The sequence below is a fragment of the Barbus barbus genome (assembly GCF_936440315.1).
Source record: "Barbus barbus genome assembly, chromosome: 20".
Lineage (NCBI taxonomy): Eukaryota > Metazoa > Chordata > Actinopteri > Cypriniformes > Cyprinidae > Barbus > Barbus barbus.
In genome coordinates, this window is record NC_136748.1 from 21,438,830 (window position 1) to 21,458,405 (window position 19,576).

The window sequence follows — 19,576 nt, forward strand, 5'->3', positions numbered from 1 at the left end:
AATTAATTTCTGATGTCTCACCCCATAACCCACCCTTAAACTTAACCATATCACCTCAACAGCAGAATACACTTAAGTACATTGTACTTATGAACACAATAAGTACAGTGTACCTAACAATTTATTTTATGACGTAACAGAAATAGATAAAAAAGATAAAGTGGGACCCCAAAAAAGTTGTAGTGTCATACTGTGCTGAGGAATATGATAAGATATGACATTTGTATGAGTACTTTAAGAAATCTTCTCACATACTGTCTTTAAAATGTCATATGTTACTGACAGTCTTTTCCTGTAACAATAGAACAGCTGGGTCAAGCATTTGTGTAAAAAAATTGTATCAAAATTTCAAAAACTTAAAGGCTCTTGTATTATCCCTTAATCATCATAAAAACCGCCACAAAGGCAGGATTTCTAGCTTATTTGTATTTCTGTATGTTTTTTTTTTTTACATGAAATATAGAAAAATCATAATAGGACCCCTTTTAACTCGATATGTACGTACATATATAGGCCACATACATTTGAAAAATGGTATATATTTTCTAAAACAAAAAGTTGTGTGGAATTTTTTAATGCATCTATACTGGTGTGTCAGTTATGTTATATGTTCTGTTGAAATCATGCATTGAATTATTTGTCATGTCTGTTATGTATCTGTAAATATTAAAAATAGGCAGGACCGTGCCCAATGCATATTTGTAGTTCTCTTTAATCAGATTAGAGATTCTGAGAATGTAACCAACACTTAACTAATCTACTGAATTTCAGTCACATGGTAATGTGCAGTGAGTTTAAATGCTGAAGAAAGATTTCATCATTTTATATAATATATATATATATATATGAAATACGTTTAAAGTGAAATATTTATTTTTTAATAAAAACCATATAGACATATTCAAAGAAATTATACTTAAATAAAATAACTGTGTCATACCTCTCTGGGTTGGAGGAGCTTCATAATACAGTATCTACATAATAACGTTTGTAACTAATTTTATAATAACATCATGACAAAATTATACCCCAGCAAATTCAATGATGATAAAATTCCCATTCATTTGCACTCCACGTTAGCTTTTCTTTTAAAGTAATGCTGTTGTCGAACAAGAACAAACCTAAAAGATACTTCTCATAAACATTGAATTCTTTCATTTGAGAATTGTGTTAAGGATATTCCAAGAAAGTACTGGATAAAATAATAATAATAATGATGTAGGAGTATAAATTATTAAGATGTTTTTTAAAGACAGTATACAGTAATCATGTACATGCACACTTCTTGGTTTGTTACAGTATGTTATTAACATAAAAACAAAATTAACTTTGCATTCACTTTTCGTACAGCAAAAACAAATGAGAAACTGAAAAAAACTTAAGTAATGTGCTCAAATAATGTATATACATCATATGCCCTCCATGTAGAGCATGGAAAAGACTTTGTAGTAAGTAGCACAAACAACCTAAAAATCCAGAGAAAGCCACAAAGACATTTTGTTGTAAAATTAGATTATACAGTTAAGCCTTTATTGTATTTGTTATGTTTTCTACCCATTCAGAGACGTATTCCATAGATGTGGGATTGCGTCCAGTTGTGTTAGGCAAATGGGCATGGTTTGCTGTGGTCTGAAGCAAGTGCTAGAGTGAAGGAGCAGGTTGTTTTGTCAACAACCATTTCACATTCATCAGGGTGCTCTATTGCTGTTGGGATCCTACACACACACACGCACGCACACACACACACACACACAGACAAGATTATGTATATAAGCATAAGCAAAGTTTGTATTGAAAACCGAATGGTCATGAAAACACTAAATATATTAAGTCTAACTACTGTTAAACTTACTTGTTACAGCATGTAATGCCAAATAGTGCACAAGTACAGTTGTAACAGTCCTTCTCCCATTCTGAGTTGAAGTCATGGATTACTCCATCAGAGTCCACACAACCTAAATAAACCAGCACACACACAGGACCATAGATAAAACTGTAAATGCAAATTATTGTTATTTATGATAACTGAATATTGGACATTAGACATTTATAAACATGAAATGACATTTTTTAGTGGAAATTTATTTCAGAAAGAAAAAGCTTTGGACAGTTTTGCTTACCTTGGTCTGTTATGTCATCGACAGATGGCAAATCAACTTCAGGTTTTCGAATGTAGCACTCGGCACTACAGGAGGCCACCATGAAGAGAAGAATACACACTCTCAACAAACACACCTGAGAAGATGAAGAGAAGTTACTGGACAGTTTAATATGTCACAACATGACGCCAAAAAATAAAATAATGGTAGATGAAAAGTGTATTAAATTATTATTTTTTAAATGATTAACTACAGACACTCCCATATTGTAATATAAGACAGAGCTGATACCAAAAGCACTATTTTGTTGTGGTAAATACTTCTAAAAGGCTGTATTATAGATTATGATTGAAAAGACCTAATAAGCTGTACTGTACCATGTTGTAAAAGTTCCAGCTAAAGCAAGTGCTGATGAGAGATCAGTTCGGCAGTGGCTGAATGGACACTCTCACACCTTTTTATATCATATCATTGCTGTGATAAATCAAAAATGACAAGCTTGTCCTCTATTAATTAAATAGGAACTGGCATTACTCATGATGGGAAAGTAAGGTCTTTTATCCAGAGCAATTAATTAATATTCTTAGCCTATGTTTGATCATGTCACTTAATTTTGTATGCTTTGGCATTCAACACAACTGCATAAACATAAAGAGCCATGACTATATGAACTAATCTTTTAAATAATTTACCTATAAGGGATTAAAATAAAAATTAATAAATAGAATAAAACACTTAATATGGTCTATAAAATATAAATGACTAAAAATTGTCATTTCTAATGTTGCTATTAAATATTACATACTTATTAATATCTTTATGTGATGTTACTTAATACACTTTGCATCAGTGTCTACAATATTGCTCACAGGGTTTGGAGTTTTAGGCCCGGTTTCATAGATAGGGTTTAGCCTAAACCAGGATTAGGCCTTAGTTCAATAAAGACATTTTAGTAATTTTTATAAATGTGCCTCTTGAGACAAAACAAAGGCACTGATATATTTTAAGATCAGTCAGTGTTCTTTCAGTTGAAACAGCTCAGACTTTCATTTTAGTCTAGGACTAGGCTTAAACCTTGTCTGTGAAACCGGGGGATAATGTCACATTGATCCTCTTGTTGAGTCAAGCAATGAAGGGCAGTAGAAAAGGAAGAAAAAAGGTAAAACTGTCTATAACTGTCTACCCGTGCGCTTATTTCATGTAATAATTACTGGCACCAAAATGAAAGTCATTCTGTGTGACTGAAAACTTTGCAGTCAAATCAGGTTACACAGTTAAATTATTTAATCTCTAGTCAAACAGCGCTGTAAATTCTGAGTAATACTTGATATATCACACCTAACTGTATAAACAGAAACGGCAATATTAAGCTAATCTACAACACAGTTAGCATTTGTCATACTAAAACACACATAAATGTGTTTAATGAGTCTGTAAACTTTTAATCCAGCACACGTATTCTCCGTGTACCCCAACTGATAAGACCTTTGTTAGCATCAAGGTACATTTAAGTAAAACAGCAAAAAAGAAACAGTTTTATAAATCTATTACATTCACAAATGCCTCATGCTCAAACATACAAATCATACTGGTAAATGAAAATGCTGTATCTCCCTTTAAAGTCCATGTAAAAGTGCTGAACATGTATATGATGCTGAGATTGGCAAAACATTTCATAATCCTTATCTATTCCTGGAATCACATAAAAATATGTAATATATCTATACAATGGTCACATATTAAAAACAAAGTGTCAAAACGTGTTAGCAAAACTTTGCATTGTATCTCTGTGGCTGTAAGACTTTAAATATGCACCATTACACACGTCAAGACCTAGAATAGGAAGCATTATGTATTATTATTTAATAAAGACTAAATGTATATTAGCGCTTTTCCAGTTAAACATACTGTATGTCTCCAAGAGTTTAAAAACGACATGCTTAATGGTTAGTCTAACATAAATCTGCAATTGTAAGCTCTCAAAACTGTTTCACCAGTGAAATGAAACGATGATTCTGCATTATAAGGTATCCAGAGAAAATACATGCGCTTTATAGATTGGTATAGGTAGATTTGGTGACATTATAAGAAGTGTTAGTCAGCAAAACAAAACAATAACAAAGCAGTACAAACAGAAGTTTCAAGAAAGTGAACAAATGCAATAAATAAAAAAATAAAAAAAATTCCCAGGATTCCAAACATAAAGACTGTAGAGCCAAAGTCTAAGCTCGATATAAACCGAGATATCCTATCCTAGAAGCATCCTCATGAAGGCGGGTTTGAAGAACGGCCAACAATACTCGTTTGGAACAGGTCCGGTCACGTTGCACTCAAAGAAAGAAAAGAGAGGGAACCAGATACGCGCCCGGCGACTGTTCTGATAGGCTTGTGTGTTTGCTAGCGTGTGGTAGTACAGGAACAGTCTGGTGGTGATGTAGAACGCGATGAAGACGTCGATGGAGTAATGTTCATGAGCCGCCAAGATGAAGAAGATTCCAAACAGGTTTAGCACCCAGGACATGGTGTGGATGAAGTTCCAGTTACGTGGCGTGTCTAAAAATCACAAAAAGATTTTTCGCACCGCTGAAATTCAGCTGATAAAGTACTAGAAGTGCTGGATATTTTCAATGAGTAAAACTCTCCACACTGTTTGCATTCAGTAACTCACATTCAGTGACAAAAAAGTTGAGCATGGTGAGAACAACAGTGTGTCCACTGAACATATAATCACCACATGTATGAACACCAGTTAAAGACATGCCGAGCCCGCTCCAGATTTCCAACGCACGCTGTACTTTCGCCCATGCATCACCATACATCTGCAAAATACAGATGTGCATATTTATGCTCGCACACAGTACAGATGGATGATAGTCAGGCAGAAGTGTAAGAAGTGTAAAAAAAAATTATTAATAAAAATATATTAAATATATATGATATAATATTTATATAATTATATAATCAATAATAATTAATATTTTTAATTAACAGGACAGTATTTTTATATTTTTTTGAGGAAAACGTGGTATTTTGCCTGTGCAAAAGCTGTTGCCACAATGATAGAGTGTTCTGGGTGGTTGCTAGCCAATGATATTATTAGAGGAAGATGATATGATCAAGAAGGATTGTTTCTACATATCGATACTGTACACAGGGAACAACTGTCTTTATTACCTTGCAGATCAAATTAAGAGTACATTGTTTGAGTTGGAATTCTTGTGAAGAGATAAATATTATTAAGACCAGTACATGAAATAAGATCTCCAACATGAAATTTCCTCAGTACTTCAAATAAGTCCACAGAATTTTACTTGACATATTTCCACGTCACCGAATTCAGCAAGGATGCATTAAATTGATCAAAAATTACAGTAAAGTTATTTTATTATTAAATTGTATTAATATTTCAAAATATTCCATTTTTTTTTACTGAATTTCTGATCAAATAAATGCAGCCTCTGTGAGCATGAGAGACATCTTTAAAACGATTTTTGAAAAATATCATCGTATATGTTTTATATGGATTTAATCTGTCAATTTAAAAAAATCCTGAGATTAATCATTTTTATTTAGTCTAATCTAATAACTTTAAAAATATATATTTTAAAAGGCAAAATCAATTGCCAAGAAGCTCTAGAGTATCACATTTACAATCTTTTTCTCTTTGCAATCTAGAATTGATCTCCTTAATGTGTGTATTGATAATGTAATATAATATGACATGATAATTCTAATTCTGAGAAAAAAGATTTGCATGAAATGTAAAAGAATATTGAGGTGGTACCTACAGTAAAATATATCTTACTTTATTGCCCACCTCAGATGCACCTCCAAGACAAAGAATGAGTAGGACAGATGGTGTGTCCATGTGTGTGTGTACCTCACCTTGCCTGAACACTGCAGATGATGTCCAGGTACAGACAGCGAAGTAACAAACATTGTGACACAGCGGAGCAAGAACACAGTGCCTGTCAAATTACACAGCCTGCGAAGCAAAATGGACCTAACACACACAGAGAAAGACATAGAGAGATGAAAAATGAGCAATGCATAACAGTAATAATATACACAGTATGTCATTCACTGTTGTACCACACATTTACAAGGGATTTTTGAAATAATAAATCATTATCATTAAATACCATCAATTTTCTGAAAAGAACTGGATTGTCTTTGAGAATATTATAATTACACAATATCAACAAAGTCCTGAGAACATAGCAAATTTTTTAAAATGTCTCTTAGTGCTGGGTTGCATTTTGACTTTGTTTGTGTGTTTACCTGTGTTTGTGCGTCAACAACACCAGCATTAATATGGAACCCAACACCACTGCACATGCTTCAGCCATGGTGAAGGCCCAGGGAATTCTGGGAACACTGACACATAAATAACAAGAGTCATAATTCTTGATTAACAGTACCAAACCACAAGAAAAGATTACTGAGAAAAAAGTACTTCTCATTTTAACTGAATTGTGAACATAAACAAGCTAAGTTGGGTCACTACAAGGAGTAAAATATTTACAAGGGGTAAATTAATTTGAATTATTATTTAAAAAAAGCTGTTGTATCATTTCATAGCATATCACATATATTTATGTAAAGTGTTCATATACATGTGCTTTTATACATCCAGTACACTATAATTTTACAAAAGCATTTTAAAATTCACTTTCGTACAAACGTGCACTGAGGTAAGGTTTAAATAAACACTATGAAGAATAACTATTCAAATGTCTTAATGCTAAAATAAAAAATAAAATAAAGTTGTGCACTGAAATCATTGTGATTTTGCTTATCACCAAGAATATATGTTATTTTCAATACATCACCCAACTCTATAGGAACAGGTGAAGTAATATAACACACCTGTCCTGAAATATTTCCACACCATCCATTCAGATATAACTCACCTGTCTAGAAATATGTCTGGAAGAGGCGGGTATGTCCTCATGTCAGGAACCCTCTCATGCACTAGTACCATGACAAATGATGTCACTCCGCACACCAGCATGGCGTAAAGTGCGCTGAGTGCTGTCTTCCAGTACTCCGGGTCCAACCGAACACAATACTGTTTACGCTTGCCGTTCGAGTAACTATGTTCCCCACCAACTGTAGTGACCGTCCCATTACAGTGTTGGTGGTCTCCTGACCCTCGCTCTGCAAAGCCATTAGAGATGACATGGTCTGTTCCTCCAGTGTGTATGAGAGACAACACACTGACCTCTGATCCTGACTGTGTGAGGGCTGTGTGTTGTCTCTGTAGCCTCCGCACGGCCAGCATCAATCTTTTGATATCACCCAGCACCTTAAGCTCTAGTGGAGGAGACCGCAGGTCAGTCTCAGTAAGACAAAGCAGACTGGCACCATCCAAACGGTGCTTAGAGCACAAGAGAGCCACATATTCACGAAACCCCTGATCTCTGAGCCAGCCAGCAACCTGCTTACTGCTCCAACTCTTCACATCAACGTACCTGGAGCCTGGCATACCTGCAGAAACAGACAAGAATACACATGATAAATGTAGAAACACACAGATAAATGTTAAAGGGATAGTTCACCCAAAAATGAAAAATTTGTCATAATTTACTCACCCTCATCTTGTTCCAAACCTGTATGAGTTTCTTTCTTATTTTGAACATAAAAAAAGATATTCTGAAGAAAGCTGGTAATCAAACGGTTGATGGTCCACACCTACCATGGAAGTCAATGGGGACCAAAAATGCTTGGCTCTTCAAAATATCTTCTTTTGTGTGCAACATAAGAAAGAAACTTATACAGAAAAAAAATATATATATTTTAGGGTGAACTATCCCTTTAATTAATTCATATAAAAAAATGTATTCTGACTGTGTACTAAGAATGGGTCATCTTGTAAGCTTTAGATTTATTTATTTATCAATTTTACTTTTAATAGTTTAAAGGTGGATTAGTAACAATAGAGTGGTTAAGTAAAATAAAATAATTAATTAATTAATTAAAAATAAAATGGTCATGGTTCTTATTTTTGCATGGAAGTTAAACCATTCCCCTGCTTTCTTTTCCATTCTGTTGCAATCCATTGAGCTGTTTGTGATGTAAACACCAAAAACCAACCTAACTACACAGAGCGTCCTTAAAGAGATAGGCCACTGAAAAATGTCATCATTCACCTATTCTTGAGTCATTCCAAACCTGTATGAGTTATTTTCTTTTGTGGAGGAAGATATATTTGTGGTCCATACAATACAATGGAAGACAATGGGCTTCAAAGTGGTTTGATTTCAGTATTCTTCTAAATATCTTTTATGTTCCACAGAAGGAAAAAAAGTCTTACAGGTTTGAAACAACATGAGGGTGAGTAAATCATGACTTCATCATTTTTGGGTGGACTATATCTTTAGGCATCATTAGTTGACTAGTCAATCAGGCAAGCTGGTTTATTATTAATCCGAATTCCGGAAATGTTGGGACGAAATTTTTGAAAAGATTCAGCTGGGAGAACATCTAGCAACTAATTAAGTTAATTGACATCAGGTTTGTAACATGATTAGCTATAAAAGGGATGTCTTAGAGAGGTAGAGTCTCTCAGAAGTAAAGATGGGCAGAGGCTCTCCAATCTGTGAAAGAGTGCATAAAAAGAGAGTGGAATACTTTAAAACAATGTTCCTCAACGTCACATTGCTAAGGCTTTGTAAATCTCATCATCTACAGTGCATAACATCATCAAAAGATTCAGAGAAACTGGAGAAATCTCTGTGCGTAAAGGACAAGGCCGAAGACCTTTGTTAGTTGCCCGTGGTGTTCGGGCCCTCAGACGACACTGCATCACTCATCGGCATGATTCTGTCATTGACATTACTAAATGGGCCCAGGAATACTTCCAGGAACCACTGTCGGTAAACAAAATCCGCCATGCCATCTGCAGATGCCAACTAAAGCTCTATCATGCAAAAAGGAAGCCATATGTGAACATGGGTCAGACGAGTCCAAATTGGACATTCTTGTTGGAAATCACGGACGCTGTGTCCTCCGGGCTAAAGAGGAGGGAGACCTTCCAGCGTGTTATCAGCGTTCAGTTCAAAACCCAGCATCTCTGATGGTATGGGGGTGCATAAGTGCATACGGAATGGCCAGCTTGCATGTTTTGGAAGGCACTATGAATGCTGAAAGGTATATAAAGCTTTTAGAGCAACATATCGAGGGGTGAGAACCAGAAGGGAGTACGTTACATTTTTGGTGAAATGGATATATATATATATATTAGATAGATATATATATATATATATATATATATATATATATATATATATATATATATATATATATATAGGTGCATCTCAAAAATCTAATTTTCATATCGTGAAAAAATTCATTTTTTTTTTGTAAATTATTTCAAAAAGTGAAACTTTCATATATATTTTACATTCATAACATGTAAAGTATGTAGGAAAATTAGCTCAAAAGGGGAATATTTATTATTTTAACTGGTTACAATTAATAATAAATATTTAGATTAGATCTTAGAATTAACTGTAGCAGAATCGATATTACAATTATTTGATCTGTCCGTTCATTGAGCAGACAATATAATTATTTATCGATTCTAGGAAAGATCATTTTCCTGGCCAAGGAACAATAACCTTCCTACTTATACAGTATTAGCAGTAGTTTATCATGTAGCAAGGAGCATCATTCAGTGACTTCGAATCGTGAGCAGAAAACAGAGACAATCAATTGTGAATATAAGGGATTTAATAAATGAAACTATAGCTAACATACAACTAAACTAAGCAAAACATGCTTAAAACTAAGTCCACAGCAAGTCCACAAAGTAACTTGAAGGTAAAACTGCCAGAAGGTTAACTCAAGAGGAGAGTTTGGAGCATGTCCGTTTCAAGAAGAAGAGTTTTGAGCTTAGTCTGAGTTCGGATCTTTTGATAGTTCATAGCCACACCCACTTTTTGGGTGGAGTAGCCAATCAGAGGCATTAATTTTTAGCGGGAGAAACTTTCTTTGTCTCCGTTTATGGTCCATTTGCATTTGTATTGCTGGTCTGGAGAGTTGGTGCAGTTTTACCACAAAGCATAGGAAAAATTGTATGATGCATTTCATGATCACAGTGTACATTGTTCGAGGAATAAAAAGATGATAATTTTGATACCAAAAAAGTAACTCCTAGACGATATTAAAGCAGAGATACAATCATACACTTGAATACAGGCGTTTAAAGTCTAACTAATACAAGTAAAGGGTTGTAATATAATAGGGGAATATACATACAACACATGCATATACCAGATACATTTATAACTGCTTAATTATGGCCTAAATAAAGAAAATGTCTTTATGTGTGAGTGAGATGTGTATTTGGAATTGTGAAGACAGATCACTGGTCTAGTCAGGCCATTGGTGCCTGGCACGGGGGTCATTCACTCCTCTTCGGAATGTGTTTTAAGTTTGATAGGGAGACCAGAGAGGTGATCTGCTTAGCATCTTTTTGATAGTGGGGATAAACCATTGGCAATTTAGCACCCATATAAATGTAAACGGTGAGGCCAGGTCCGTAATTCATATGCAAATGTTAAAAGGCTCATAAAACAAAGTGTAATCAACCATCAATTAGCCTACGCAGACGCTATAAAATCCCCCTTTTGGCTGAAGATGTTCTGAATGGAGACATCATCAGACAACAGTGGATCATGATGGTTGGAGGGCAGGTGGATTGTGAAGGCCGGATGACAGGTGGATCCTGATGGTTAGATGGCAGGTGGATCATGAAGGTTAGATGGCAGGTGGATCATGAAGGCCGGATGGCAGGTGGATCCTGATGGTTAAATGGCAGGTGGAACAGGAAGGCCGGATGGCAGGTGGTTTCTAATTTTCCTCAGCTTTGGTGTTAACCTTGGTCAGGTTTAGCATTGTCTCTGCCTGGGTCCCTCTTTTTTGATGGTTCCGTTTGAAGGTTCGATGAAGGGCAGCTGTGCACCTGTTCATGGACCTTTGCACCCCGTTGACTCTGTTAAACAGGACAAAGGCAAGGCCGAGGGTCAGGGTGTATCCAATTGCTGGTCATAGGTCAGTGTGGCATCACGGATAGGTGTTTTGATGAGCCACTGATTTCCCACAATCTCTGTGACTTGTGCGCGAGGCTTGGCCTCAGCGGGGCAGAGTGTCTCTCTTTGCATGGGTTGTAACCCGTGATTTCCTTCAGTGTTGTCTCGGAGGAAGGGCTTGCTGGGGCAGAGATAGTGAATGTCTTTGGTCAGGGTACACATGCACAGGTTTGGGGCTAGGTACAACTGTGGGTTACTGTCGTGGTAGGCCACCACATCTGGGGTGTGTATCTTGATGCGAGTGTTCCCTTGCCAAAATCCAACATTAACAATGTCTTTGAGTCTGTAAATATTGTCGGATTCAACGATAGGTAGATTCAGAAGAAATGCCATCTCGCTCTGCTCGGGGTCGACATGTTGCAGGATGGAGCCCCCCAGGGAGTAGGTGAGGTGGGCTTGGAGAGAGTCAGGTGGATGAGCAGTAGCAGAGGATAACACCGTTTGTACTAAGCTCAGGGGCACCAGATATGGGGGAATTCTACCTATAGCTAAACTGTCAATGGAGGAGCTCACCTCACGGATCATGTCAGACATTAGTGTGGTGACCAGCTGAGTTTGGCAACATAATTTTGTATAACAGAGAATAACTGTTTCACAGAGTTCACAGTTTGGTTCAGCAGGACACTGTGAGTGTTCAGAACCACCAAGGTGCCCTTTAATGATTTGCCTATAGTCTGCAGGGTTTGGCCTTGTAGTGAGAGTTGTTCTCTCAGCTGGAGAATCTCAGTCTGGATCGTCCTTACATGTTGCCTCAGGGTAGATAGGCTCCCGGAGTTGACGCTGGTCACTCCCAGGTTGAACTGGGTTCCAACAGCAGCAGCAGCTCCGAGCAAGGCCCCCAGGAATCGTTTGTTGCGCTGGTGATGTCTAGTTAGCTCTGCTTGGGTGACAGTCATTTTCTGCAACTGGGTGAGCATGTGTTTGACATCAGCTTCTGCGTGAGCAAGGGTATTTTCAGTTCATAAGGCACACCTGTAATAATCATGCTGTCTAATCAGCGTCTTGATATGCCACACCTGTGAGGTGGATGGATTATCTCGGCAAAGGAGAAGTGCTCACTAACACAGATTTAGACAGATTTGTGAGCAATATTTGAGAGAAATAGGCATTTTGTGTACATAGAAAAAGTATTAGATCTTTGAGTTCAGCTCATGAAAAATGAGGACAAAAACAAAAGTGTTGCGTTTATAATTTTGTTCAGTGTAAATGCAAAGTTGACTGGAAGGAAGAAATTGGGTAGGAAAAGGTTCACAAGCAACAGGGATGACCGCAAGCTTGAGAATACCGTCAAGTAAAGCTGATTCAAACACTTGGGAGAGTTTGTGCATCAAGAGTCACCAAGCTCAGATGTCTTCAGGAAAAGGGCTACCAAGCCCCTTCTGAAACAGAAACAACGTCAGAAGCATCTTACCTGGGCTAAGGAGAAAAAGAACTGGACTGTTGCTCAGTGGTCCAAAGTCCTCTTTTCAGATAAATTTAAATTTTGCATTTCATTTGGAAATCAATGTCTGGAGTCTGGAGGAAGACTGGAGAGGCACATAACCCAAGCTGCTTGAAGTCCAGTTTGAAGTTTCCACAGTCAGTGATGATTTGGGGTGCCATGACGTCTGCTGGTGTTGGTCCAATTAAGTTTTATCAAGTCCAGAGTCAATGTAGCCGTCTACCAGGAGATTTGGGAGCACTTTATGCTTCCATCTGCTGACAAGCTTTATGGAGATGCTGATTTGCTTTTCCAGCAGGACTTTAGCACCTGCCCACAGTGCCAAAACCACTTCCAAGTGGTTTGCTGTCCATGATATTACTGTGCTTGATTGGCCAGCCAACATGCCTGACCTGAACCCCATATGGAATCTATAGTATATTTTCAAGAGAAATATGAGAAATAGTTGATCCAACAATACAGACGAGCTGAAGGCTCAATAATGCTTCAGCAGAGCCACCGGCTGATCGCTTCTATGCCATTCCTCACTGATGCTGGAGTTTGTGCTAAAGGAGCCCTGACAAAGTAATGAGTGCATAAATGAACATACTTTAAAGAACTTGAACTTTTCTGCTTTGCAAATCCTTTTTTGATTGATCTTAGGAAATATTCTAATATTTTGAGATACTGGATTTTGACCTTCATGAGCTGTAAGCTCCAATCATCAAAATTAAAACAAATATATATATATTTTTTAAATGGCTTACTTTATATGTAATGAATCTAAAATATATATACAAGTTTCACTTTTTGAAATAAGTTACAAAAAATTCAGTTTTTCACGATATTCCAATTTTTTGAGCTGCAGAAGATTTGAAATGAGCTCATTGTGTGCATAAAATTGTAAAATTTCTCAGTTTAAACATTTGTTATGTAATTATGTTCTTTTGTGAATAAAATATTGGCTCATGTGATTTGAAATTCTTTTAGTTTTCATTTTATTCAAATAAAAACAAAAAACATCCCAACATTTCCAGAATTCGGGTTGTAGTTTTGCAAGTCCCTAATCTAATCAGTGACAATAAATCCAACAGAATAAGCAGACACTCACTTTATACACCCCTGGTCTCCTTGAATCACACTCTACAGCTCACCATCTTCAAGTTCTCAATCTCTGACTCCAAAGGTCTGTGCACAATCAGTAGTACTGTTATCTGAGTCAACTGTTGCATTCAACAGTTCTAAATTTTGCTGATTCTGGAGCCTGAGTGCTAAAGTGCAGAGTTTCTACCAAACACACATAGGACCCTTTCTTATCAGTGGCTGTGTGCAACCTCAGTTCTAAGAATGTCTGAAATGTGATCAATGTGCTGAGCTAAAATAGTCTAAATTAACAAACCTAATGACCGATGTATGCTGACTTGAATTACACTGTGAACCGTAGTCACTTCATTAACATGATCTCACTAAATATTAATTAGACAAGTAAAGAGAACTTAACATCTTGATCTTGATTTGCACACATACAGGATCTGATAGCACTGATGATTTCTATAACATGCTGAATTACATCACACACACAGACTCTATTGCTCTTTGTTAGACCTACTGACACAACAGGATACTAAAAAATGAGCAAACATTTCTAACCATGCTGACAAATTCACATAGATAATAAATCACACAATGTTCCTTTTTGTGTGAACTATCACTTTAAATGTTCAGAATACAATGCATGTGACTGGTGTGTGCTGTGTGTTTACCGTCTTCTATCTACATTACTGATCAGCTACCATTTTTAATGACAGACTGTCAAACATGTGACAGTCCTAGAACTAGAATAACATTCATGACATTTGGTGGAAGGTTCTTAAATCAATAAACCTCAACTAAAACAGCCCCAGACTATTTCAATTAACAACAAAGTTATCACAAGCATTGGGTGTGAACACAAATACTGTACTCGCATACAAGAATACTGCCACTCTGTACCAAGAGCAATTATTGATTCAGGGACACTACAGAGAGATTAAAACCAAGCATCTGTCCTCTTACACAACACTGCATGAACAAACAGCCTGTTGTTACCAAATCCAAAGGCATTTAGATGAGTTTCATCTGATATACATGCACTGACACACAGCACCGATTAAAAAAAATGGCTAGCATTAAACACACACATACGCACAAAGACACACACAGGGCTACAGTTTGAGTGATTTGGGCCAGATAGCAAAAGTAGCCAACAAACTATAGAATATAAAGTTTGTACAGTATAACATGTATTGTGTATGTGGAGAGTCCTCAAACACACACACATGCACACAAAAACAAAACAAAAAACATGTCTGTGTATAATTTTATAAAATATATATTTAGTTCCAAAATCTTGTTGTTGCTAATTACGAACATTAGAGGGTCCAAAAGACAAAGTCGATTGCGCAATACCACGAACCTCAGATGGTGGCGTCATGATCGTTACTTCTAGAAATGTAATATCTTCCAAATTAAAAAGCCAATTAACCCTGATTCAAATCACGGTTGGTGTGTGGCCAGCCAGTGATTTCCAGTTTCTGAGCAGTGGTTCCAGCATGAGTTTGTTTTTGACAGTAATCACAGATCCGACTGTGATAGAACCTGTGAAAAGGCACGACCAAGGAAGAACCTAACATTTCAAAGTAACATTATAAATGGGTTCTAAAATGGAAGCGTCATCCAAAAGTGAACATAAAAGGAAATGTTAGGCAGAATTAGTCACCACTAGATTTCATTGTTTGGAAAATGTAAGGAAAGTGAATGGTGACTGAGTTCGTCGGTTCTTAATTCCTTTGCATTGCATTTGGAAAGAAAATCATATAGGTTTGAAACAGTATAGAGGTGAGTAAATGATAACAGAAGATTTATTTTTGGTTGATTTATCTCTGTGGAATCAGAAAAGAATCACAAATAACCCTTGAAGAGTAAAGCACTAACTGCTCATTTTGTATGTCCAAAGGCATTTGAATCCGTACACGCATTTATGACTCCCGTATAGAATCATTCATCAAATGAATACACAGACAATAAGCGGCCAGACAGCTTTACGAGAGAGAGAGAGAGAGAAAACACTGACAAATCTGACTTTGGTTCCTTGACAGCGTGGAAGAGTGTCTGTTTTGGGGGTGGGAATTGCTTGTCATATGAGCTATGCGCCTGGCTTACCCTGTTTGTCCGTGTGGTTATTTAAATTATCCAGTTGTGTTAAAAAATCCTCGCCAAAGAGCTCGAGATCCCAGCCTTGTGATCTCGAGCCACATCAGCCTTCTGTTTCTGAGTCACTGCCATGCTGCCTGTGACGCCCAAAAGCATGCAAACAGGATTCATCGTCATGCACAACACGCCCCTTGGGTGTGGCTACGGAACTCCAAATATGGTTTGAGGAGAGAACTTGTTCAAATGGCTGTAACGATACCGACCGCGCCCTCATTACTGATGACCTTTCTTATCATTAATTCTTTATCATTAATCTTGTTTTACACACTGTACCTTAATGTATGTACTGGAAATTCGTTGAGTATGTATACTGAGTTTTAAAGAAACCAAAATGGTTAGAAGAACAGTTTTGTTGTGTTTTCTATAGACTTTTGTAGGCAACTATGATGGTTTAGTTCTTTAGTGATAAATAAAATAGTTACCTATGTCATACAGAGTTGGTCTTTGTACACTAGGTTGTGCTGTTGTACTTAGATTGCAGTTGAGTTAGATTTGGTAAAGATATTCAGTGGTAAAATTTGTCAAATTAATGGTGAATAGCATGAAACACTTCTGTGCATGCTGGTTTTAGGGCAATTCCAAAATAAACCTTAACATTCAACATTAGCTGAGACTCTTGTGCATTTGCAGAGATTGTTTGATTTGTAGGTTACACTGATTTCTATCTGTATTAGTTTGGTGTTAGCTGGTTCATCTGTCTTGAACTTTACTGATTAATGTAAAGCCATTGTTCTAAAAATCTGACCAAACTTTTCAGGGTCACCTAGCAGTAGTTGTCCTGCGTGTCTGGCAAGAAGTGCTTTCTCAGGAAAAGCTACTTCAACATTACATCATGAAGCACATCTTTTCAACAAAGAAGTAGAGCAGCTGGAGTCAATTTGCACAGAAATATCCTTGTTAAGATCCCCTGGACTGCTGATGTCAAGAGATGTGGGTTACAGCTGCAAGATAATGCAAGATAATATATACAATTACACTGTAAAAAAAAAAAAAAAACATTATTGGTGCGATTATTACAGTATATTACTGTCTTCACAATTCGCAACATTACTGTGTGTGTGTGTGTGTGTGTGTGTATGTGTACGTGTGTGTGTGTGTGACAAATGTCATTTAAACATTACACATGTTGGATTGGTGAATTTGATATTCTAAACACAGAGTGAGATGTAATAATGTTATTATGTGTTTGCTCTTTCTGCTCTGAGTGTCTGAAATGAGATCTCAGTTCTGCTGTCTTAGTTATGCAACTCTTCATTCCTCCACCATAGTCAAATGGAAACACTAATGTGTGTGTGGATATGATATGTATGCCAGCACAAAGTCCTCCTCAGGGTTATTGGAAAGAAATAGAACGAAAATGAGTTCTGTTGTTTTTACTGTGCTGTACATAAACTGTCTGTATTTGTGCAGAAATATCATTGTAGGTTTTAAGTTAGCCACAATTTCAAAACATGTTTTATACGTTCGTTTAGAGCTGTCAACCAATTAAATGCATAATCAAATTAATTACATGAAATGCAGCTTAATAGAGTTTTTCAGCCTTTATGTCAGAACCCGGAAGATTAATCTGCCATGGGTTCCCTCTAGTTTTTCCTATGTTTTTTTTTTTATAATGGGGTTTCTCAGTTTATGTAAATAACTTAAAATATTTAAAATAACGTCTGTGGCAAACATAACAGTTATTTATACAAAAACAAAAACAACAACATCATGTGTTTGTATTAAGTAACTACATAATAGTGTTTACTCATGAATTGAAAAAACCCATTACAAAAACCCATAGGGAAATCTTGAGGTAACCCAATCGTAAATTCGTTTTCTGGGGTTTAATGTCATGGCTGTGGTACTCTATTAATATAAACATTTGCTGAAAAATCTCCCAGAAGAAGATAATTGAAAGACAATTTTGTGAGCATTGAACATACATTACAAAAAGTGGCTTTAGAAGTCAACATATTGTTTGTTTTGTTAATTGAACATATTCCTCCCACTGGCAGTACACAACAATTCAATTTGTATGGTTCAGTCATAGATGAATTCACATGTTAATTGTTGGTCTGTGTATGAGACAGATTAACGTTATTGGCCATTGCATCATGTCTTGCTGTTCTTTCAGAGACTGGCGCTATGAGCACTGCATTTTAAGTTGATGTGTCAAACTAAAAATAATCAAACCTCAAAAAGACATGTTGAGACCCTGTTAGCAAGATATTTTTCAGCTATTCTGTCTCTATTCTAGGTCAGAAACACACATAAACACCGTGTGCATAAAACTACTTGTGCACACAAATGACTGTATTGTTCCTGAATTTGTGCTATAGTCGCAACCTAATCACTCATTTAATTTCTCATGTCAAACCATGCAGAGTTGTAACATATTTATATACTTGAGTAAGTGTAATTTAGTGTGCAGCACTGAACGTGTAAGATTAAAATGTAAGAAAGTACATTTGTGCCTGTTTGTTCATGAGCTCAGCTGAATTTCTGCAGAAAAACTAAGTACAGAAATAAGCAACAGCCACATTCAGTCCATGTAAAATATGATTTCGGGGTCAAAAAGAGAGTGAGAGAGTAATTGGGAGAAAGGAGAGTCGGAGAAAGAGAGAAAGGGATTCTGTGATTTTTCAGAAAAAGCAGTGCAGAGGGAGGCCGTTGACGTGGCAGAGAGGAAGTGTCTTCAGTGTGATGGGGGGAATGAGGAGTAAGGAGGGGGGAGCCATAGGAGGGAAGGAAAGAGAAAAAATTAGGAGCAAAACCGAGAGAAAGAGGGACTGTAAAAAGGGAATAAATCATCCCTTTATCGGTACATTGTGAAAATGAGAAGTTTATCAAACTTTGCATGTGTGCAACTTAAAGACTGGAAAATAGGGCTGAAATACTCAGGATACTTTTTAAAGAATAATCACTCCAAATAACAGCATCTGCAAAAATGCTTTAAATGCAAATGTATTAAGACGAGGACTTAATCTAGGCCTATTTAAAAAGGTTCTGACTAGTTGAGCAATATTGCAAATAAGAGTTATGTTGGTTTGAATATCAACATGTGATGTGACCATAAAAATAAAATAAATAAATTCAGTGATAAAATAACAATTATCATATATGTACAGTAGAATATGTACCGGGCCCGGATAGCTCAGTCGGTAGAGCATCAGACTTTTAATCTGAGGGTCCAGGGTTCAAGTCCCTGTTCGGGCGAAAGACTGTTCTATGTGGGGAAGTCGTGGCCTAATGGTTAGAGAGTCGGACTCGTAATCGAAAGGTTGCGAGTTCGAGCCCCCGGATGGGAGGCTCGAGCAGGAATTGTAGGTGGGGGGAGGGAATGTCCAGCGCTCTCTCCACCCTCAATACCACGACTGAGGTGCCCTTGAGCAAGGCACCGAACCCCCAATTGCTCCCCGGGCGCTGCAGCATGGCTGCCCACTGCTCCGGGTGTGTGTTCACGGTGTGTGTGTGGATTTGTTCACTACTCACTGCTGTGTGTGTGCACTTGGATGGGTTAAACGCAGAGCACCAATTTCGAGTATGGGTCACCATACTTGACAATACGTCACGACTTTACTTTACTTTTAGAAAAATAATTGTAGCAGAACAAACATTAAAACACCCTGTTTTAAATATATAAAGATTACTTACAAAGACTATATTATTTGACTGAAAGAATCGCTTGCTAATCTTTTTCTGCAAAGTTACAATATTGTTAAATAAAA

General features: G+C 36.8%; 2 protein-coding genes across 3 annotated transcripts; both read right to left on the reverse strand.

The window, feature by feature from the left end:
- Window positions 1–859: 859 nt before the first annotated feature.
- LOC306886748 (beta-microseminoprotein-like) lies at window positions 860–4,037 on the reverse strand (the record flags this gene model as incomplete). Its single annotated transcript, XM_079444063.1, has 4 exons — window positions 860–1,715; window positions 1,853–1,955; window positions 2,121–2,235; window positions 4,008–4,037. The coding sequence occupies 4 exons, from the start codon at window positions 4,035–4,037 to the stop codon at window positions 1,601–1,603; spliced, it is 363 nt and encodes a 120-aa protein (XP_079300189.1). The 3' UTR covers window positions 860–1,600.
- Window positions 3,369–15,947, reverse strand: LOC306886338 (sphingomyelin synthase-related protein 1-like). 2 transcript variants are annotated; one of them, XM_079443378.1, is made up of 6 exons: window positions 15,816–15,947; window positions 7,013–7,589; window positions 6,381–6,476; window positions 5,985–6,102; window positions 4,768–4,918; window positions 3,369–4,652 (listed from the first exon to the last, which is right to left on the reverse strand). In XM_079443378.1, exons 2-6 carry the CDS (start codon window positions 7,585–7,587, stop codon window positions 4,348–4,350), a joined length of 1,245 nt encoding a protein of 414 aa, XP_079299504.1. In that variant the 5' UTR covers window positions 7,588–7,589; window positions 15,816–15,947; the 3' UTR covers window positions 3,369–4,347. The 2 variants fall into 2 exon arrangements, with proteins under 2 accessions (XP_079299504.1, XP_079299505.1); XM_079443379.1 differs by lacking the exon at window positions 15,816–15,947 and adding an exon at window positions 13,726–13,813 and having other exon boundaries at window positions 3,524–4,652.
- Between the last annotated feature and the right edge of the window lie 3,629 nt (window positions 15,948–19,576).